General features: G+C 46.6%; 1 protein-coding gene across 4 annotated transcripts in view; it reads left to right on the top strand.

Moving 5' to 3' along the window:
- The first annotated feature begins 1,745 nt into the window (after positions 1 to 1,745).
- LOC140355896 (extended synaptotagmin-2-like) overlaps positions 1,746 to 23,648 on the top strand; it is a 46,285-nt gene continuing 24,382 nt past the window's right edge. For 3 of the 4 annotated variants that reach the window (XM_072440543.1, XM_072440541.1, XM_072440540.1), the window contains exons 1-7: positions 1,746 to 1,915; positions 8,672 to 9,054; positions 18,274 to 18,315; positions 20,948 to 21,082; positions 21,171 to 21,247; positions 21,316 to 21,388; positions 23,191 to 23,280. In XM_072440543.1, coding sequence (XP_072296644.1) covers positions 8,683 to 9,054; positions 18,274 to 18,315; positions 20,948 to 21,082; positions 21,171 to 21,247; positions 21,316 to 21,388; positions 23,191 to 23,280 — 789 coding nt within the window. In that variant the 5' untranslated portion in view covers positions 1,746 to 1,915; positions 8,672 to 8,682. The remainder of the gene's footprint in view (positions 1,916 to 8,671; positions 9,055 to 18,273; positions 18,316 to 20,947; positions 21,083 to 21,170; positions 21,248 to 21,315; positions 21,389 to 23,190; positions 23,281 to 23,648) is intronic. The other variant, XM_072440542.1, reaches the window with a different exon arrangement.

The following is a 23,648-nucleotide window of genomic DNA, read 5'->3' as shown; positions in this document are numbered from 1 at the left end:
GAGTGGGCTCCGCCCACTTTGTGTTTTTGGCCCTCTATACAGTAATAATGTTACATTTTTGCATTACATGTTTATATGCACGGAACATGCAAGAGATGGGGAACGTATTCGTGAGGCAAGGCAAGTTTATTTGTAGAGCACATTTCATACACAAGGCAATTCAAAGTGCTTCACAGCAGGAAAAATGCATTCAAATCACAAAGAAATTACAGAAACAGAAATACAATAAAATTAACTAAATTAAAAATTATCAATCCAACTGATTTTCTAAACTAATAAAATCACAAACAAAAGAGAAAAGTGCAAAGAAAAAATCCTTTCAGTCATATGCGCAGCTAAACAAAACTGTTTTTAGCTTAGATTTGAACATTGTCAGAGAAGAACCTGTCTCACATCTTCAGGAAGACTGTTCCAGATTTTAGCTGCATAAAACTGAAACGCAGATTCCCCATGTTTAGTCCTGACTCTGGCACCAGCAGGAGGCCGGTCCCTGAGGTCCTCAGAGTCCGAGATGGTTCATATGGCACTAACATATCCAAGATGTACTTTGGTGCTAGGCCATGGAGAGACTTATACACAAGTAGAGCTGCTTTAAAGTCTATTCTCTGAGCCACAGGGGGCAGTGCAGAGACCTGAGAACAGGACTAATGTGATCATACTTCCTGGTTCTAGTCAGGACCCGAGCAGCAGCGTTCTGGATGTACTGCAGCTGTTTTACAGCTCGTTTGGAGAGGCCAGTGAGCGGCCGTTACAGTCTAATCTACTGGAGACAAACGCATGGATAAGTCTCTCTAAATCTGGTTTTGACACTATATTTTTGATTTTGGCAATGTTTTTTAGATGGTAAAAAGCTGCTGATGTTATTGATTTGACGTGGCTATTAAAGTTCAAGTCTGAGTCCATTATTACCCCCAGATTTCTAACTTGGTTTGTAGGTTTTAGAGCGAGACTCTGGAGGTGACCGCTAACACTTTCTCTTTGTTTCTGTGGGCCAAAAACGATTATTTCAGTCTTGTCTGAGTTCAGCTGGAGAAAGTTGTTTTGCATCCACAAACTGATCTGTTGGATGCAGTGACAGAGTGAATCTACTGGTCCATAGTCACCTGCCGATAGTGAAACATAGATCTGAGTGTCGTCTGCATAATTGTGATAGGACACATTTTCACTGCGTATCAACTGACCCAACGGCAGCATGTAGAGGTTGAACAGAAGGGGACCCAGGACTGACCCTTGGGGCACTCCACAGGTCAGGGTCATGTGAGCTACTTAGCGCAAATGAGTGCTTTGTGCTCAATGTAAAGTGCTCGTTTAGTGCTCGTTTAGTGCGCACTTTTGCACGGGCTTCGCCCGTTTACAACGGTAATGTTCCATTTTCCTACTACTAATTAGTCTGCAGGGGGCGTGCGTGAGTGAAGGAGTGCGTTAGTGAGTGTTTGGAAGTGGGCGAGCGCTTTGCGCTCGATTACTTTCGCAGCCGTGCTTCGCACGGCCTTATGAGATTAATAGGCCTCTCGCCAGCTTGTGGCGCTCGGGCCTAATAATAATAATAATAATAATAATAATAATAATAATAATAATAATAATAATAATAATAATAATAATAATAATAATATGCTGCATGTCTGTTTCTGGTCACTAGATGGAGCCGTCTCACCACTCGCCTCCGCGGTTCGAATCTCCCTCCGCGGCCGCGTCACGAGCCTCTCCCCGGACAGTGACGACTTCCTACGGGGCCGTCCCGACGCTGACTGCTCCGCCGCCGCCGCCAAACCTGGATCCTGGGCGTACGGAAGGGACCGGGGGAGAGAAGCGACGCGAGCCGAAGCAAAGTTGAGCTCGTGGCCATGCCCCGGAGACGGCTCGCGGGCCGCGTGTAGGACTACTTTCACGGGGACAGAAGACGCGGACGGAAACGGTGGGTTCGTTGCCCGGGTCCGGCACTTGTTTCGAGCCGCGGCGCACGTACAGCCCATACGTGTCACTTCGCGAGGACGTCACGCCAGACCCGCTTGGAAATACCCGCAGATTTGGCTTCGTTCACTAAATCCCGCGCAGTTACGGCACTTTAACGAAAAACAAAGGCATTTTAAGTCGACGCACAATACCCGCTTCCATTCGGGAGGCGTTTGAGTAGATTTAACACGCGTTTATTACAGTTAAATGGCAGTTATGTCAGACTGTCATAACCCAAACAACGCGTACATCTGCTTATTCTTACTTGATCACATCCACTTTCTTCATCTGTTCTTCTGTAAAGGACGTTTTGACTGGTTTGCCGTGATAAGGGTGTGACTCCATGTCAATCAGTGCTTTTTAAATGACTGTATAATCGTGCATAAGTATTGCATATGCCACAGTAAACAAACCAAGTAAGATACAAGCCAAGTTCTTCCATGACTATTAACTACAAATGTGACATAACTCCATAACTTCATGAGGTAGTTTTATATTCTGAGCGATATGAAAACGATCTGTGTCTGACCTCATCTGACCCTTGATCGTTTGTGTCATTGGAGCTGTGCTTTTTTCTCCTGGACTCGACTGTACTGGTGGAACCACTTCTGAGTAAAGCGTGGCCCGGCCCGGCCTCTAAACTATGGCCCGGCCCGGCCTCTAAACTATGGCCCGGCCCGGCCTCTAAACTATGGCCCGGCCCGGCCTCTAAACTATGGCCCGGCCCGGCCTCTAAACTATGGCCCGGCCCGGCCTCTAAACTATGGCCCGGCCTCTAAACTATGACTAAGCTGCATTCTTCAGATGTTTTTTGGCTGAGGAAGAACCGCAGAGTCTGGGCCAAAGAAAGACACTCACAAAATCATCTGCTCATTTTCAGTGGAACAAACGGGGGAAAGTTAAATGTTTGTAGTTCGATCCAGAAAATATTTGTGCCTTTTTAAAAACCTGTTTGTAGAAGTCTAAGCTGCTGTGGTTTAGCGGCTTTGGCATGCGTTATGTGGCGAGTGCCATTAATCCTTTGGCCCTGTAATAAATACACTTTATGCGTCTCGTAATCGTGACTATATATTTATATTTTTAATAATCGTTCTCATTAACTCAAGTGCAGGGACTCGAAAGCCTTTTTAGAACAGTGACAGCTGCATTATTACATCAAAATGTCAGAAACCAATGCACTTTATTCACTCTCTATATCTAGAAGTCACCAAACTTACACCTTTATGTTGTTTAAAATGTGTACTAAAAATCCCAGCATACAATAGAAATAATTGATTGCCCGCTCGACTTTTAGTGGTCGACTTGTCACACAATTATTAGGCCCGAGCGCCACAAGCTGGTGAGAGGCTCGTAAGTCCCGTAAGGCCGTGTGAAGCACGGCTGCGAAAGTGCGCACGAAATCGAGAGCGAAGCGCTCGCCCACTTCCAAACACTCACTAACGCACTCCTCCTCACGCACGCCCCCTGCAGACTAATTAGTAGTAGGAAAATGGAACATTACCGTTGTAAACGGGCGAAGCCCGTGCAAAAGTGCGCACTAAACGAGCACTATCCCCGCAGCCCGGTGTAAACGCTCTCTCTTTTTTTTCTCACACTTATTGTGCTTTATCTCCTATATTTTGTAAATATAGTTAGTATATTTTTTCTATTTTACTGCACGATAGGGACACGCGCTGGAATAGTTTTTTATTCAACTGTTTTTGACTTTTTTCGGCTGGATTTGAGCGTTTTTCGTTATGTTGTTGTGATGTGAGCTAGCTCCGAGCGAGCCCCCCCCCGCGCCCTCCGGCCGCCGCTAAAGTACGGCGTGTCGTCGGTACACGTTTATATACACGTTTATATGAAAGAGGAACTTCACGAACGATCGGGACACGCACTGGAATCGCTTTAAATTAACTTGTTTTGACTTTATTCGGCTGGATTGAGTGTTTTCGTTGTGTCGTTGCGATGTGTCTTGGCTCTGAGTCCCCCGGCTCCGGCCCCGCCCCCCGGCTCCGGCCCCGCCCCCCGGCCGGCGCCGTACCGCGTTTACACAAAGGAGGAACTCATGAAACTGCGGAGAACAGTCGTCTTACCCGGAGATCGTCACGTTATCCCGGCGGACATCCTAAGGAAAACGCAACGAGGCAGACGGGCTTGACGTAAACTCCGAGAGAAGAGAGGAGGAAACAGGAAGTCGGTTCTCGCCGTAGTCATGGGTAACGTGAGGTCCCTTCAAAATAAAATGACGGAAATAGCGAGCCTCATGCGGTCCCAGAGGATTTATAGGGACAGCAGCGTCTTGATTTTCACAGAGACCTGGTTAACAGCAGAAATGCCAGACTCTATTGTAGGTTTGGACAATTTTCATCTGCTGCGGGCGGACAGAACGAGAGAATCCGGGAAGAAAAGAGGTGGAGGTCTGGCGGTGTATGTGAACACGAGCTGGTCCAAACCCGAACACTGCACAGTGAGGGAGCAGCTATGTAACAAGGATATTGAACCATTGGCTATTGGCATGAGGCCATATTATCTGCCCCGGGAGTTCTCACATGTGATTTTGATCGCAGTCTATGTGGCCCCGTCTGCCAATGCTGAAAATGCTTGTGAAGCTCTGCTCTCCTGCACTTGTAGGCTGCAAACACAGCATCCACAGGCTCTCTTCCTCATCTCTGGTGACTTTAACCACGCTTCTCCCTCTTCTGTTCTACCAACATACACCCAGTATGTTACCTGCCCCACCAGAGAGAATAGAACATTGGACTTGTTTTTTGCCAACACCAAGGAGGCTTATTCTTCTTCCCCCCTCCCTCCCCTGGGCAGCTCGGACCACAACCTTGTACATCTGAGGCCTGTGGATGAACCCATCGTGCGCAGGCAGCCTGTGGTGTCCCGTGAGGTGAGGATGTGGTCTGCTGAGAGCGAGGAGGCTCTGAGGGACGGCTTCAGCACCACTGTCTGGACTGAGCTCTATGGCCCACATGGGGAGGACATCAACACCATCACAGAGTGCATCACGGACTACATCAACTTCTGTTTTGAGAACATTGTTCCCTCCCGGACGGTGCGGTGTTTTCCAAACAACAAGCCATGGATTAACCGTGAACTGAAGGCTCTGCTGAAGGAGAAGAAGAGAGCCTTCAGGTCAGGGAACAAGGAGGAGCTGAGGACTGTGCAGAAGGAGCTGAGGAGGGAGATCAGGCAGGCTGAGGCCGGCTACAAGAGGAGGATGGAGGAGCAGCTGCAGCAAAAGAACATTCAGGAGTGTGGAGGAGCCTGAAAACCATCTCGGGCTTCAAAATCCCCCCTGCCCAGATCTACAGTGGGTGAATGATTTAAATGCTCACTTCTTGAGGTTTGATCGGTCACCCGCCCCTCCCCCTGCACAGCTGCATGCTCCCTCTTCCACAGCTGGACAATGCCCTGCATCTGTTCCTCTTCGCTTATCTGCCCCGGACCATCAGCTCCCCACTTCGCCTGGACTCACCCATCCCCCCAGCACACGGTCCCCCTGCCAACCACTGACTGTCACAGCAGCACAGGTGAGGAGTGAGCTGAAGAGGATTAAAGTGAGGAAGGCAGCAGGACCTGATGGCATCAGCCCCAGGCTCCTTAAGTCCTGCGCAGATGAACTGTGTGGAGTTATGGAGCATGTCTTCAACATGAGCCTAAAGCTGAGGGTGGTACCACAGGTCTGGAAGACCTCCTGTCTGGTACCTGTGCCTAAGACACCGCGCCCCAAAGACCTCAACAGCTTCAGGCCAGTGGCTCTCACTTCCCACCTGATGAAGACACTGGAGCGGCTGGTCCTGGACCACCTCCGCTCCACCATGAGCTCAGCCATGGACCCGCTGCAATTTGCATATCGGTCTGGCATCGGAGTGGAGGACGCCGTCATCTCCCTGCTGCACCGCTCTCTCTCTCACCTGGAAAAGCCTGGCAGCTCTGTGAGGATTCTGTTCTTCGATCTTTCCAGCGCCTTCAACACCATCCAGCCGCTGCTCCTGAGGGACAAGCTGGAGACGGCTGGTGTGGAGTATGACCTGGCAGAGTGGATCCTGGACTACCTCACAGACCGACCCCAGTTTGTGAGAGCCCGGAACTGTGTGTCTGACACTCGGGCCTGCAGTGTGGGGGCGCCCCAGGGCACTGTCCTCGCGCCCTTTCTCTTCACCCTTTACACTGCAGACTTCAGACATGACACGGACAGCTGTGTCCTGCAGAAGTTCTCTGATGACTCTGCCATCATCGGACTCATCACGGACGATGATGTGGAGGACAGAGGACTGGCGCAGGACTTTGTGGACTGGTGTCAGCGGAACCACCTCCTCATCAACGCGGGGAAGACCAAGGAGATGGTGGTGGATTTCCGCAGACGCCACCCCACTGCCCCCTCACCAGTGAACATCCAGGGACGGGACATTGAGAGAGTGACTCATACAAGTACCTGGGTGTTCATCTGAACCACAAACTGGACTGGACTCATAACACAGACGCACTGTACAGGAAGAGCCAGAGTCGGCTCTACCTCCTGAGGACTCAGGTCTTTTGGAGTGACAGGGCCACTCCTGAAGACCTTCTACGACTCTGTGGTGGCATCGGCCCTCCTGTACGGTGTGGCCTGCTGGAGCAGCAGCATCACAGAGAGGGAGAGGAAGAGGCTGGACAGAGTCATCAAGAAGTCCAGCTCCGTCCTGGGCTGTGCTCTGGACTCGGTGCAGGAGGTGGGGGACAGGAGGGTCCTGGCTAGATTCACATCTATGCTGGACCATGAGTGTCACCCCCTGCAGGACACTCTCTCTGCTCTGGAGAGCAGCTTCAGTGAGAGACTGATCCACCCTCGATGTGCGAAGGAAAGGTTCCGTAGGTCTTTCCTTCCTGCTGCTGTCAGACTTTATAACAAAAACTGTTAGTACTGAACACTCGTGATACTGACCTAACCTAATACTGATGTGCAATTCTGTCATATGTGCAATTGCTGTTGGAACTCATGTGCAATTACTGTGCAATTACTGTGAAATTCATGTGCAATCTATGTGCTGTCGTGACACATATTCATGTGCAATTACTGTCGTGATCACATGCAATGGTATTTATTTATTTATTTATTTGTCTATGGGAGTTTTTATTTATTTATAGGAGATCTTCTACTGAAAGTGTTTTTCAGACTTCCTATAAGTGATCTGTTCTTCTGTATCTACCTCTGTATCTACCTGCGTTGCACCAATGAAATTTCCCCATGTGGGACAATAAAGGAATATCTTATCTTATCTTATCTTAAAGCCCACTCAAAATTAACAAAAGTACCCGTCAGTGACAGGGACCCACACCATCAGGTGGTGTATAGTTTATGGTATTTGAAAAATGAGAAAAATTGTTTTCGCATCGGAATATTATTCTTTCTTCTTCTTCTCGGGACCAACCCCCCTATTTTTCACCCAGTGAACATTGACGAAAAGTCACAACAATTTGCACACCTCTAAAAATCGTGCTTCTCTACATTTTCCTTTAATATAATTTTAAAATTGGCGCATCAGCGCCCCCGAATGTACAAAAAATGCATTGAGAGATAGGAAATGGCCAAAAACAAATCTGATCATAGAATCATGAAATTTGGCGCAGAGGTAGATGGTGACAAGAGAAGTAAAAAATATTACTACAGCAACGCCGTCCGCCCAACCAAATGTCGGCCATATTGGATCAAAATTTGTCAAGCATGACTCTGGAGTTTTTCCAAATGTCCTACTTTTAAGAACTCCTGTTGGCCCTAAAAAGCTGAAATTTGGTGAAAATGGTGCTGAGGAGTGGGACATTATTCAAATGACATTGACCCTGTCACGGTCTCTGAGCGGCGAAGCCGCAAACTGAAACTACAATTTCAGAAATTTCCCAAATTTTAAATTGGCTGCCGTTTGCGCAGATAAAGTCCGAATTGCGTCAAATTAGAATCAGTTGTTAAACTCTTTGCTCTAAACCTACTTAAAGTGAAATAAATTAATTTGGCGTTAGAGCGCCCCCTACAGAGTTAAATAACATTTTATATGGAGGGTAAAATGTTTAGTTTTGCGAAATTATACGAAATTTGGCACAAAATTCAATTTTGGCATCCCCATCAAAAAAGTCAATGAGACCCATGTCATATTTGTTACGGCGTAGCCGTAGCGATGACAGAAACCTCTCATGTTATTCCAATGGGGAAATCACCAGATCTCTGAAATGTGAACATGCTGAAACTTTATACTTTCACAAACTCCTCCCAGGGCGTTAGCCCTATTAACGTGAAATTTGGTGAGACTCATCTTCAGGGGTGGACCGTCAAAAGTTATCCACATTTTTATGCCAAGAATTCAAAATAAAATTGCTTTTTGATGGTAAAACAAAGGAGAGAGGATGTGACAGCGTCACAGATTCAGCAGTAGATGTAATAAAAGGACAATTGGGGCCCCAATTGCGAGGGCCGATCATTGCCGCTTGCGGCTATATTTATTATTATAACGTTATCAACCAAATAAAGGTGTAAATATGTGACAGAAGCTTCTAAATACAACAGTTTTACAAATAAAGTGTATTATTGTTGAAAACCAGGAACTGTTCATTCTTTTTTGACATGTCGATTGAATAATGTTGCTGTTATAAAAGCTCTTTTCGTGTGTGTTTTAGCGTCCGTTAGGTCCCTAGAACAATTGCGATTGTTGTGGGCGTCGCCGCCGCTTCTGACTCGCCGCCTTTTGTGTCGCAGGAGCCGACGACATGAGCGCGACCGCGGGACCCAAAATGGACGCCGCCAACCCCAGACCCAACGGCCCCCTCGCCCCGCCCCCCGCCCCAGGTGCCCCGCCCCTCGCCGAGGAGGCGGCGCAGGGCGACCCGCTGGCCTCGCTCACCGACGTGTCTCAAATGTGGCTCAAGTTCGGCAAGACGTTCCTGGTCATCCTGCCCATCTACGTCCTGGGCTACCTGGAATTCAGTTTCAGCTGGGTCCTGGTGGGACTGGCCGCCATGTTCTATTGGAAGAGGAACCACGGCGAGCAGGACAACCGCATCAACCGGGCGCTCAGGTTTCTGGACCACGAGGAGGGCGTGACCAAGAGGAACGCGGCGACGACCCAGCTGCCCCCGTGGGTGAGTCTGCTGGCGTTAGGGTTAGTGTTAGCATCAGTGTTAGCATTAGCATTAACATTAGCGTTCGCGTTAGCGTTAGTGTTAGCGTTAGCGTTAGAGCGTGGTGATCGTTTAAAGTTTACGATACGGTCTTTGAACCATTTATTATCTCTTGAGTATCGGCTCCAGTATCGGTATCGGCTGATTTTCACCGATATCGACCGACATTTGCCGCAGATGTTTGTCATTCCCAGTATGTCCTCATTTGTCTTTTAGTTAAATGAAAATGGAAACAGAAAATATGTCTCTCAAACAAACACAAAACATTTTACAAACCAAATAAATACTTTTTTATCGGTCTCAGCAGCTAAATTTCGACTCAAAATCATCCCTAATCACATATACTATATATACTACACTAATAATAATAATCAGGATCCTTTCAGAAGGTAATTTGAGTTCAAACATGTAAAACCGAAATGGAATGTAAAACGTGTAAAGTGCTGAAGGACGGAACTTTGAGCTGGTTTAATCTGAATAACAAATGTCAGTGTCAGTGATGTCATCAGACGTTTTGACTCTGCGTAGAAAGCATCTGAACGTGAAAGTCTTTGAACGCGTTGTGTCCCGTCTTTTTCACCTTTTCTTCAGTTTGAGTCAGTATTTACGCACACTAAACGTGAGCGCGCTGCACATTCCGGCGTGTTGTGTAGACACGTGTGTGTGACGGGTCAAACTTCAGCTCTGATTGGAGTCGCTCTCCTCTGTGTCTCTGCACCCGACCCCCCAAAGGTCAGAGGTCACGGCGCGAGAGGAGATTAGTCGAGATCCTGGAGAAGAGACTCTGCGGGCAAAGCAAAGATCGGGCCTCAAAGCAGCTCCTGCTCTCGCCGAACTGAACCAGCACCAGGTTCTGAGCTTCGTTTATCACGGATCCAAAGCAGAAAAATGAGGCAAAATCATGAACGAATCAGAAACTAATCAATACATCCAAAATCCGCTCTGTAAATGTCTAATATGTGGACAAAATTAAGACTTTTAAACCTGTTCTGTCCATTTTTCACATTTAAACGGCCCAAATATGTGACTTTTGGGCCGTTTTTACACAGACCATGTCTTATTTCTGTAGAAAACTTCTCCTGCTCTTCCATTTGTTTGAGGAAACGACTGAGATTCACACTGAATCTTAAATTGAAGCTGTTTCCTGTTCACCTGCAGCGTCTGGACTTAAACCGTAGAATGCGCTTGGGGCCGGACGATATTGACCACAGGGAACATCTCGTTTTGCAGTTTCCCGATCGCTTGGGCCGTTTGTTTTCATGGCGTCTCAGTCGAACTTGTCCAATTGCTTCAGGTTGAGATGTTTCTACTGGACAGAGAGTCACACGAGGATTTGTGACTTTAATCTGTCGTTTTCGCCCAGAAATTCACCGTTTCCTGGTTCTTTTCTGCACGAATCGTTGTCCTCGCCGCCGTGAGTTACACAGGGACACTTCATGCTTTTGAGAGCTTTGTTGGTGGACGAATTGATGGGCGTGGCAGGTCTTTAATCGACTGCAGCCTTGCCGATACCGATATCCAGTTTATCGTGTCATAACCACTGAGATGTGCCTTTAAACGGATTAGTCGTGGTTTGGTTCTCAAATGTGAAATGTTTGTCCAAAATGCATCAGAGTCTCCTTTTTAAAGTGAATCCACATGACGACAACAACAACAACAACAATGCCACGCCTTTATCCCGTGCTCATCGTCTAGAGCCATAAAACCTCATAATAACCTCGTCCTGAGCGCTCCGAGTAAAACGAGTAGGTCCGGTTGTGTTTGTGCCTCGTAAAACTACAACAACAAAGCCTTTTATTTGAAGACGGCGCTCATCGTTGGACGTTTGAACGCTGCGTGTCACTGTCACCGTCACCGCGGCGATTATAGTGACAGGAAACATAACGATTTCATAATATTGACCGAGGAGTCCTTCGTTCACTTTTAGTCCCGTTTTGTTGTCATGAATCACATTATGACGTATGAAGTTTCGGTTAAAGGGCCCATGACGAGTTTTTACCATGTTCTAATTTTACCTTTATCTGGTGTATTTATACCTGTTGTACATATTGATGATAGTAGAAAAAGCTTCAGTTGTTTCATCTGGACTCAGTTAGAAAAAATAGACGTTTCGACTCTCATCCAAGAGTCATTGTCAATAAAAGAATTTAGGTCGAGAACTCCGATATTTATACTATTCTGTGGTAAGTCCAGCCCATTGGGAGGAGCCTTCCTGAAGAGGAAAGAGTTGTTTGTTTCAACAGAAACTCTTTGTATCTACCGAGCCTATTCAACCCTTTAATGGGCTATTGCCTGGACAAATGAGGGATTACACCGACATATTGATGATAGTTTTACACAATCGAGCAGATATTTGTGGAGAAAACGTTGAAAAATCTGTAGAAAATGACAGGAAGTGACATCACACCAGGGACACTCGTACAGGAAGTGACATCACACCAGGGACGCTTGTACAGGAAGTGACATCACACCAGGGACACTCGTACAGGAAGTGACATCACACCAGGGACACTCATACAGGAAGTGTGTGACACTCGTACAGGAAGTGACATCACACCAGGGACACTCGTACAGGAAGTGACATCACACCAGGGACACTCGTACAGGAAGTGACATCACACCAGGGACATTCGTACAGGAAGTGACATCACACCAGGGACACTCATACAGGAAGTGTGTGACACTCGTACAGGAAGTGACATCACACCAGGGACACTCGTACAGGAAGTTACATCACACCAGGGACACTCATACAGGAAGTGACGTCACACTGACACTCATACAGGAAGTGACATCACACCAGGGACACTCGTACAGGAAGTGACATCACACCAGGGACGCTCGTACAGGAAGTGACATCACACCAGGGACGCTCGTACAGGAAGTGACATCACACCAGGGACGCTCGTACAGGAAGTGACATCACACCAGGGACGCTCGTACAGGAAGTGACATCACACCAGGGACACTCATACAGGAAGTGACATCACACCAGGGACACTCATACAGGAAGTGACATCACACCAGGGACACTCGTACAGGAAGTTACATCACACCAGGGACACTCGTACAGGAAGTGACATCATACCAGGGACACTCATACAGGAAGTGACATCACACCAGGGACACTCGCTCTAGTTAAAGTTCATGCAAGAATTTAGACAAATAAACTACTTTTTCGACGCTCTAAACAACAATTCAACTAAATAAAGTCGCTCTCATATATTTTCATTCATCCATTTTCTACCACTTTTTCCCTTTAGGGGTAACGGGTGACTGGAGCCTATCCCAGTGACTTCGGGCCTTAGGCGGGGTACACCCTGGACACTGGCCAACTCCTCGCAGGGTCAACACAGAGACATAGACATGACAGACAGTCACTCTCACATTCACTAGGGCCAATTTAGAGTCATCAATCTTGCCTGACACATGCATGTGTTTGGACGGTGGGAGGAGCCGGAGAACCCGGGGAGAACATACAGACTCCACCCAGAGAGATCATGTGATGTGATCTGCTATGATGTCATCAATTACAAACAGGAAGTGAAATTAACCTAAAAAATGTGCTTTTCCGGGATTACATTTTTACCATTTTTAGCAACATTCGTAGTATATCAAATTTAACTGCCTTTTTATTCAATGAGTCGTCACGTGACGGCGGCCATCTTGGTTCTGGTCGCTAATGTAAACAAACGTAAACGCCAAAGGAAATGGGCATAAACGGCTCAAAGCTCAGAGCAGTTTGAATCTTTGCCATCGGCTGTGGTTCTGACGTTCAAACAAAAGAAATGCTGCATTTTAAAACACAAACGTGTCTGGAACTGTCCCTGTGGGTGCTAAAAGTTTTAGATGATTTTGAGCTTGTAGTGCTGACTCCGTCAAGTCAGTGTCAAGTCGCTGTAAAGTCGCTGTAAAGTCGGTGTAAAGTCAGTGTAAAGTCAGTGTAAAGTCAGTGTAAAGTCAGTGTAAAGTCAGTGTAAAGTCAGTGTAAAGTCGCTGTAAAGTCGCTGTAAAGTCGCTGTAAAGTCGCTGTAAAGTCGCTGTAAAGTCGCTGTAAAGTCGCTGTAAAGTCGCTGTAAAGTCGCTGTAAAGTCGCTGTAAAGTCAGTGTAAAGTCAGTGTAAAGTCAGTGTAAAGTCAGTGTAAAGTCAGTGTAAAGTCGCTGTAAAGTCGCTGTAAAGTCGCTGTAAAGTCGCTGTAAAGTCGCTGTAAAGTCGCTGTAAAGTCAGTGTAAAGTCGCTGTAAAGTCGCTGTAAAGTCGCTGTAAAGTCAGTGTAAAGTCGCTGTAAAGTCGCTGTAAAGTCGCTGTCTAGTCAGTGTAAAACCTCAGCGTAAAGTCGGTGTGAAGTCGTTCAGAAGCCTGACATCTGCGCTGAAACCAACACCTTTCACAAACATGTGCGAAGTGTTTTTGTGTTTGTAAAAAGTCAGTGAACACAGTAAACGAGCAGAAGGTCTTTGAGCAGCCGCAGTTCAACTCTTGATTTGTGACGTTCGCCGGCATGAAACAAGAATACAGCCGCAACTAACGATTCTTAACGAGTCGACGGTCAAACATGAGACTTTACATACCTTCTTAACCAAATAAAGGTTTGGAATATGGTTTTTAGATGGAGAATATTCATGAACAAAGCACGAAAATCAGAACATTTTCATTCTTTTTTGACTTATTAACGCCTCTGTTTTGTTCTAAACGTGTTTCCGAGTCCGTTTAGTCCAGACAAACGTAACGATGAGTGAAATATGAAAAGATTCGATGCCGCGGCGCCTCACGATTTACAACGTTTAAAGCGCTTTCGGCTCAAATCTGGCGTTTGGTGTTGGAACGATTTGTTTAGCGCGAGTTATTTGCCGTGTCCTGGACAAACATTCAAATCTATTCAAAGTCGGATCTTCCCCCGAGGCAAACTGTTGCCATGACGACAGAACAGACGGACCAGGAGAGGCTTTAACACGTCTCGCACTGTTGCCATGACGACAGAACAGACGGACCAGGAGAGGCTTTAACACGTCTCGCACTGTTGCCATGACGACAGAACAGACGGACCAGGAGAGGCTTTAACACGTCTCGCACTGTTGCCATGACGACAGAACAGACAGACCAGGAGAGGCTTTAACACGTCTCGCACTGTTGCCATGACGACAGAACAGACAGACCAGGAGAGGCTTTAACACATCTCGCACTGTTGCCATGACGACAGAACAGACAGACCAGGAGAGGCTTTAACACGTCTCGCACTGTTGCCATGACGACAGAACAGACAGACCAGGAGAGGCTTTAACACATCTCACACTGTTGCCATGACGACAGAACAGACAGACCAGGAGAGGCTTTAACACATCTCACACTGTTGCCATGACGACAGAACAGACAGACCAGGAGAGGCTTTAACACATCTCACACTGTTGCCATGACGACAGAACAGACAGACCAGGAGAGGCTTTAACACGTCTCGCACTGTTGCCATGACGACAGAACAGACGTGCACCAGGAGAGGCTTTAACACGTCTCACACTGTTGCCATGACGACAGAACAGACAGACTCTAAACATATTTTACATTTTCGTACAAAAAAATCATACTAAATGTATTCAAGAATAGCATTTTTGTGTGTGTATAATTTCACTTCCTGGTTTCTAAATGATGACATCACATTAGGAAATTACCCAGCAAACACCGGGCCAAAACTCATCTAATGTCAGAAAAAATACAGATGTATGAGCGCGCCCTTATTTTGTTGAATTAACTCAATTTAGAGGGTCAAAAAAGTTGTTTATTTTGCGAATTTATGCATAAATGTTGGATGGTGTGATGTGTGATGTCACTTCCTGTCATTTTTGACAGATTTTTCCACTTTTCTCCACAAATACCTGCTCGATTGATGCATAACTATTATTTATACGTGCGACAGGTTTGAATACACCAAATAAAGTCCGAAGCAGATCGTCATAAAAACCTGGCCGAGGCCCTTTAATCTGAGGCCCTTTAATCCGAGGCCCTTTAATCCGAGGCCCTTTAATCCGGGGCCCTTTAATCCGAGGCCCTTTAATCCGAGGCCCTTTAATCCGAGGCCCTTTAATCCGGGGCCCTTTAATCCGGGGCCCTTTAATCCGGGGCCCTTTAATCCGGGGCCCTTTAATCCGGGGCCCTTTAATCCGGGGCCCTTTAATCCGGGGCCCTTTAATCCGGGGCCCTTTAATCCGAGGCCCTTTAATCCGGGGCCCTTTAATCCGGGGCCCTTTAATCCGGGGCCCTTTAATCCGGGGCCCTTTAATCCGGGGCCCTTTAATCCGGGGCCCTTTAATCCGGGGCCCTTTAATCCGGGGCCCTTTAATCCGAGGCCCTTTAATCCGAGGCCCTTTAATCCGAGGCCCTTTAATCCGGGGCCCTTTAATCCGGGGCCCTTTAATCCGGGGCCCTTTAATCCGGGGCCCTTTAATCCGGGGCCCTTTAATCCGGGGCCCTTTAATCCGGGGCCCTTTAATCCGAGGCCCTTTAATCCGGGGCCCTTTAATCCGGGGCCCTTTAATCCGGGGCCCTTTAATCCGGGGCCCTTTAATCCGGGGCCCTTTAATCCGGGGCCCTTTAATCCGAGGCCCTTTAATCCGGGGCCCTTTAATCCGGGGCCCTTTAATCCGGGGCCCTTTAATCCGGGGCCCTTTAATCCGAGGCCCTTTAATCCGGGGCCCTTTAATCTGAGGCCCTTTAATCTGAGGCCCTTTAATCCGGGGCCCTTTAATCCGAGGCCCTTTAATCCGGGGCCCTTTAATCCGGGGCCCTTTAATCCGGGGCCCTTTAATCCGGGGCCCTTTAATCCGAGGCCCTTTAATCCGAGGCCCTTTAATCCGGGGCCCTTTAATCCGGGGCCCTTTAATCCGGGGCCCTTTAATCCGGGGCCCTTTAATCCGGGGCCCTTTAATCCGAGGCCCTTTAATCTGAGGCCCTTTAATCCGGGGCCCTTTAATCCGGGGCCCTTTAATCCGGGGCCCTTTAATCCGAGGCCCTTTAATCTGAGGCCCTTTAATCCGGGGCCCTTTAATCCGAGGCCCTTTAATCTGAGGCCCTTTAATCCGGGGCCCTTTAATCCGAGGCCCTTTAATCTGAGGCCCTTTAATCTGAGGCCCTTTAATCCGGGGCCCTTTAATCCGGGGCCCTTTAATCTGACTCCAAACATGATCCGAGAGGTTTTCTGACTCTGACAAAGCGAGAAGACGTTAGAAAAGTCTTAAGAAAGCTCTACGTTTAGTGTGTCTGTAAAAACACTTCATGTTGACGCTCTGACTTCCTGGTTGTAAATGATGACATCACACTAGGAATTTACCCAGCAACCACCGGGCCAAATCTCATCTAATGTCACAGATGTTTTTAATTTGACAAATATAAATGTGGCACGAAAAACCTTTTATTTCTTTTGTGTAAATGATGCGTGAACTTCAGGAGGAAGTTTGATTTTAACTTCCTCCTGTTTCCTTTTTTTAATTTAACTTCCTCCCATCGAAAATGATGATTATCTGTTTCCAGCGAGTGTTAAAGCTCCAAATGAGAGATGTCAATATTATTCAGTTTGTGGATAATTGTGATTATTCCGGACACAATAAAAACTTCTTTTTAATCGTAATCGTGACCGTTTTAGAAGCAAAATCAAGTCAATTCTTATCTTTTTTTTATCTTTTGTTTTTTATTTTCCTCAAAAAACAAGGAACACGACCAGAGGGCAAAACACAGATGAAGATGATGATGATGATGATGAAGATAAAAAATAACTAATATTACTGTATTTTCATAGTTTTGGCCGGGGTGCGACTTATACATATATTTATACTTATATACTTATACTTATACTCTGGAGAGACTTATATGTGATATTATTTGTTATTTTCACACTTACAACCGCATTTCATACTCCAGTGCCACTTATATATGTTTTTTTCGTCTCTATTATGTATTTTTTTGGCTGGTGCGTCTTATACTCCAGAAAATATGGTAATAATTATATAAAATAATGATAATAATAATAATGATTACAAAATAAAAGTTATATTAATAAATGCACATTGACATAAACAAAATCACAACTTAGAAAGTCCAACATTTCAGTTCCGTCTCGTCCAAAAGTTCCTCTCTTAAATTTAAATGTAAAAAGTCTTTAAATCAGTTTGTGTCTCTTTAACTTTCATTTCTCCCTCAGAAAGTTTGATTTCATAAACATAGTGACAAACGACAGATGAAACTATTTGACGATTTGAATCAGAATCTTTGTGACGTGTGTTGCCGTGACGACCCGGCACCATAAAGCTGTCCCACATGGAGCTGCCGCGGCCTCGTTCACGACCTGCGCCTTTAGAACCTCATTTATCACAGACGACGCTTCTATTTATGTCATCAATATATTAATGCATCACGACACCACATCAAACCTTTATTTCCATCGTGCAGTGAGAAGGTTTAAACCAGAGACGGGTCAGACGTGCAGGATGAACGCTTTTAGAACGAAAAGATAGATTGTTTGTGTCATTCTGCAACAATTAGTCGACTATAATAACTGTATAATGTTTGTCTGGACCAAACGGACTCTAAAACGTAAATGCTAAATGCCACGCTCTTACACCTTAGCAACACAACCGTAAAGTTAGCTCGATACGACATCGTCATAAACACACATGAATGAACTGTGTTTAGCACCAAACTAAAATAACCTGGGCTTTGGTTACGCAAAATACAACAATTGTGCTTTAGTGCAGCTAATGCAGCTAATAGAGGGGCAGCTAATACAAAAACCTCTGTCGATTGTGCTCCGTGATAACCTTTTTCTGTTTCTGCCGTTTTAGCGTCTTTTTCTGTCAAGCTAATTCCACCAAAACGCTAAACAGGAAGTAGCTAAACTAGTATTCTCTCTAGAAGCTTCAGTCGCAGATTTACAGCTTTATTTGGTCATAAATGTGTTTGAATGTAGTCTAAAAATCACATCTTTTATTGTGTTTTACCATTTTTATTTAATAATGTCGCCGTCTTTGCAGTGAAACCTCTTTTGGCGTCTTGTCCAGATAACAATGATTTTAAAAGTGAATCTGTTCTTATTATTCTCTCTAAGTTTGGTTGTCGCTTTCGCCTCCAACGACAAAAGATTATGTCAAACGAGTGTATTTTATTCAAACTAATGCCAGAGTTTGTGTTTTGCAGGTGCAGTATCCGGACGTGGAGCGAGTGGAGTGGCTAAACAAGGTCCTCACGTCTGTTTTATACACTTTTGTCGGATTAGATTTGAATGTGGAGCGTCGGTAAAACGGAAGCGTCTCCGGGGAGAGGAAATAATTAGGGGCAGAAGTTAATTAGGTTGTTATTCTAAATTGGTCGATCGCACACTTAGATTGTGTGGGAATCTGAGAAGCTGGTTTATGACGGATTTAACGGATTCTCCGCCCACGTTTTCACGCGGGACTGACCTGACGTGAGGGGTTTTCGTGGCCTTGTGTAAAACGCAGCTTTTCTCATCATTTGTGGAGATTTTAAAGCGTTTACAGCAGCAGAAATGAGACAACTGGGGGTGAATTGTGAGTTTAATCGCCCGTTTCAGAGATAAATGCACCGCTTTGACGCCGCTTATCGTATTTTCAGGAGTATAAGTCGCACCAGCCAAAAAATGCACAATAGAGAAGGAAAAAACATATATTGTTTGCAAGTTGCATTTTTGGGGGAAATTGATTTAATAAAATCCAAGACCAAGAAAAAGATCTTGAAATGCAGTTTAAAATAACAGTTTAGAGAACATGGTGAATAGGTGTACGTATGCTAGCGCTAACACCTTCAGCTACATGACGTATGCTAGCGCTAACACCTTCAGCTACATGACGTATGCTAGCGCTAACACCTTCAGCTACATGACGTATGCTAACGCTAACACCTTCAGCTACATGACGTATGCTAACACTAACACCTTCAGCTACATGACGTATGCTAGCGCTAACACCTTCAGCTACATGACGTATGCTAGCGCTAACACCTTCAGCTACATGACGTATGCTAGCGCTAACACCTTCAGCTACATGACGTATGCTAACGCTAACACCTTCAGCTACATGACGTATGCTAGCGCTAACACCTTCAGCTACATGACGTATGCTAGCGCTAACACCTTCAGCTACATGACGTATGCTAACGCTAACACCTTCAGCTACATGATGTATGCTAACGCTAACACCTTCAGCTACATGACGTATGCTAGCGCTAACACCTTCAGCTACATGACGTATGCTAACGCTAACACCTTCAGCTACATGACGTATGCTAACGCTAACACCTTCAGCTACATGGCGTATGCTAACGCTAACACCTTCAGCTACATGACGTATGCTAACGCTAACACCTTCAGCTACATGACGTATGCTAACGCTAACACCTTCAGCTACATGGCGTATGCTAACGCTAACACCTTCAGCTACATGACGTATGCTAACGCTAACACCTTCAGCTACATGACGTATACTAACGCTAACACCTTCAGCTACATGACGTATACTAACGCTAACACCTTCAGCTATATGGCGTATGCTAATGCTAACACCTTCAGCTACATGACGTATGCTAACGCTAACACCTTCAGCTACATGACGTATACTAACGCTAACACCTTCAGCTACATGACGTATGCTAACGCTAACACCTTCAGCTACATGACGTATGCTAACACCTTCAGCTACATGACGTATACTAACGCTAACACCTTCAGCTACATGACGTATGCTAACGCTAACACCTTCAGCTACATGACGTATACTAACGCTAACACCTTCAGCTACATGACGTATGCTAACGCTAACACCTTCAGCTACATGACGTATGCTAACACCTTCAGCTACATGACGTATGCTAACGCTAACACCTTCAGCTACATGACGTATGCTAATACTAACACCTTCAGCTACATGACGTATGCTAACGCTAACACCTTCAGCTACATGAGGCACAGACAGAACTGTGGTAAGTGTCTGGTATGTTAGCGTAACATATGAACAGTTATTCAGATAACTATAGCATAAAGAACATGCTAACAGATAACTATAGCATAAAGAACATGCTAACAAGTTTAGCAAAGCATCAGTTTTACCCCAAATCACTAAATCCACTGAATTCTTCTTCCTCTGTGTCACTTCTAAACAACTCCACAAACTCCAGAGGAAGTGCAGATTCTTCTTCTGCGTCGCTCAGAGCCTAGAGTGCCCTCTTGTGGTTGTCAGTGTGAAAATAACGAAAAAGATCACTTATAAGTCGCTCTGGAGTATAAGTATATAAGTATAAGTTGCACCTCGACCAAAACTATGAAAAAAAGTGCGACTTATAGTCCGGAAAATACGGTTCATGGATTCATTCTGGTTGTGTTTACTGACCTCGAAGTGGTTTTGTGTGGTACACGTTATGTTTAGCTAGATGCGCTTTATATATGAAAAATGATTTAAAAAAATAGACCATCCATTGACAGTGCTGCTTAACGTGTCGCGTGAACTCGTGGTCGGATCATTGAGATTTACTTTAATAGTTCCACCATCTTTTGCCCGCACGAGAACCTTTAACGTCGGCGAAATCGATGCGCGAGGCCTGTAGTCGACTAAAGGAAGCGCTCTCCGTTGACTGAAGACGCGCCTCGTTGATCGATCTGTCGACTAAACGTGGCGTGAAACCGGCCAAAAAGTCCTCAAAACTGTTCAGCGTCTATGATCTGACCCAGAAGACCACGACCACAAGACGAGAACCACTATTTATACCAAAAAACATGTACTTAAATGTTAAAAAAGAAGCTTAAACTGCTAAATCCGTCCCTTCACGCTCGACTGTTGAAATGTTCCGTGTTGTTCTCCAGACGGTGAAGCAGATGTGGCCCTTCATCTGTCAGTTTGTGGATAAACTCTTCAGGGAAACCATCGAGCCGTCCGTCCAGAGCGCCTCGCCCTACCTGAGCTCCTTCTGCTTCTCCAAGATCGACCTCGGGGACAAGGTGAGAACGCGACGGTCGAGCTCGCCGGTCCGCGCGATGGCGGCGCTCGTTTCTGCTCGTCTCACCCGCGAACGCCGCTCTCTTTCAGCCGCTGCGGGTGAACGGAGTCAAGGTCTACACCGAGAACGTGGACAAGCGGCAGGTGATCATGGACCTGGAGGTCAGGTGAGTCCGGGTGCGACCGCCGAACCGACGGCGAAACGCAGTCTGTAACACGCGCCTTTCCGTTTCAGTTTTGTGGGAAACACGGAGATCGACATCGACGTTAAGAAGTTCTACTGCAGAGCGGGAATCAAGAACATCCAGGTGAGTTCTGCCCCGAGGCGACTGTGGCTGCACCAGCTCATCCAAACGATCGCTTTCTTCTAAAACTCTTCAGGAAAAGGCCAGATTTTGTCGTATTTTGGTGATTTACTTCAGCGTTTTGATGCTAGGTCAGTGTCGTGTCGGCAGTGGGTGATGTTCAGCGCACGTTTTGACGGAACGTTGTGCGTAAAAGTCCAGTTGCGGCTCAAGTGTCGAGCGCCAAAACGCAAACGGAGCTTAAACTGAATCACAAACGCTTAAATTATCCTGTATTAACCTGTTTTTAGGGACTAGACTGCATTTGGTCTCCTTTACAGCCACTGACCGTCTTTTCAGTGCAGAAACATCACGTCTTGTTTTAGCGGTTCACGCTCCACGTTTCTGTTCATTTTCCGCTCGTTTCAACCGCTCGATCGCACCTAACGCTTTACAGTTTTTTTTCGACGGCGCGTTACCATGCCGACAGCCCGTGTGTTTGCGCCTAACTTGTGTTGAAACTCGCACACATGTCGCCCGGGTCGTTCCTCTGCAAACACCGCGCTTTACGCAACGGAGCGAGCGGCCAGTCAGAGGGAGGCTCCATCGCGCCATGTTTGCTCTGCTCGGGTCACGCGCTCGCAACACGACACGCTTAACACGCTTAACACGCTTAACACGGGGTCCAGAGACGTTCATCTGAGCGCGGAGGAGCCCGACTGACCTCTGAACTCTCCAGAAAACCATTTAGACAGACGAACTGGGCTTTTATAAGACATACCGGGTATCACAGTATCACAATAAACTACTACTTTATTCCACTGAGACAAAACTCTTAAGTCAAATGTTGTTCCAGTCCAGATGACAATAAGCGGATGTAGAAATGTGATGATTCATCAAATTCAAAAATAATACGTCATATTTTGATGGCATTATTAAATCAAAATGTCTGATTTTCTTCAATCAAACACTGACTTGAAGCTTCAGTCACAGATTTAAACTTTTACATCTAAAACATTTAAAACATCTAAATTTGCAATAGAAAGAGTCATTAGTTGCCGTTCTAGATAAAACGTGTGTTTGTGGTTTAATATGATTCAGTCTTTTTGAAAAACATGACAAATTAGTCTCAGATGTCTTTGGTGCCGGAGAGAATCTGCTCCTCGTGATCCAGGCTCCGGCCTCGTCTACATCCAAACCAGTCCTCGCTCGAGAGACCAGAGCGAGGCCAGAGCGAGGCCAGAGCGAGACCAGAGCGAGACCAGAGCGAGACTAAAGCGAGACCAGAGCGAGACCAGAGCGAGACCAGAGCGAGACCAGAGCGAGGCCAGAGCGAGGCCAGAGCGAGGCCAGAGCGAGACCAGAGCGAGGCCAGAGCGAGACTAAAGCGAGACCAGAGCGAGACCAGAGCGAGGCCAGAGCGAGACCAGAGCGAGGCCAGAGCGAGACTAAAGCGAGACCAGAGCGAGACCAGAGCGAGGCCAGAGCGAGGCCAGAGCGAGGCCAGAGCGAGGCCAGAGCGAGACTAAAGCGAGACCAGAGCGAGGCCAGAGCGAGACCAGAGCGAGACTAAAGCGAGACCAGAGCGAGACCAGAGCGAGGCCAGAGCGAGGCCAGAGCGAGGCCAGAGCGAGACTAAAGCGAGACCAGAGCGAGGCCAGAGCGAGGCCAGAGCGAGACCAGAGCGAGGCCAGAGCGAGACCAGAGCGAGGCCAGAGCGAGACCAGAGCGAGACCAGAGCGAGACTAAAGCGAGGCCAGAGCGTTGGCGTGTTTGTCTGTTGAAAGGTTATTAACGGCGTGTTCTCCTCGTGTGTCCCGGGACAGCTTCATGGCGTCATGCGTGTGGTGATGGAGCCTCTTCTCGGGGACATGCCTCTGATCGGAGCAGTGTCCGTCTTCTTCCTCAAGAAACCTGTGAGTATTGGACCGGTTTCCCTCTGGTCATGGGGTCGTGCGGGGTTAGACTCGATCGGCTGCGAATGATCGTTAGCTTTGTTTTGTGGCGGAGCTTTGGCCACGCCCACAGCCCTGTCATCCCCCAGAGGTTGAAGATGTAGTTTGGGACACTCGTACAGGAAGTGACATCGCACCAGGGGCACTCGTACAGGAAGTGACGTCACACCAGGGACGCTCATACAGGAAGTGACATCACACTAGGGACACTCATACAGGAAGTGACATCACAGCAGGGACACTCATACAGGAAGTGACATCACAGCAGGGACACTCCAATCAAAGTTTATGCAGAATTTAAAAATGAAGTCGTTCTCATATATTTTTGT

This window comes from Eucyclogobius newberryi, unplaced genomic scaffold (genome assembly GCF_026437365.1).
Source record: "Eucyclogobius newberryi isolate DKJ021-1_F unplaced genomic scaffold, fEucNew1.0.hap1 SCAF_12, whole genome shotgun sequence".
NCBI classification, from domain to species: Eukaryota; Metazoa; Chordata; class Actinopteri; order Gobiiformes; family Gobiidae; genus Eucyclogobius; species Eucyclogobius newberryi.
Note: the sequence above shows the minus strand (reverse complement) of the source record. Positions and strands in the feature narration are given on the sequence as shown.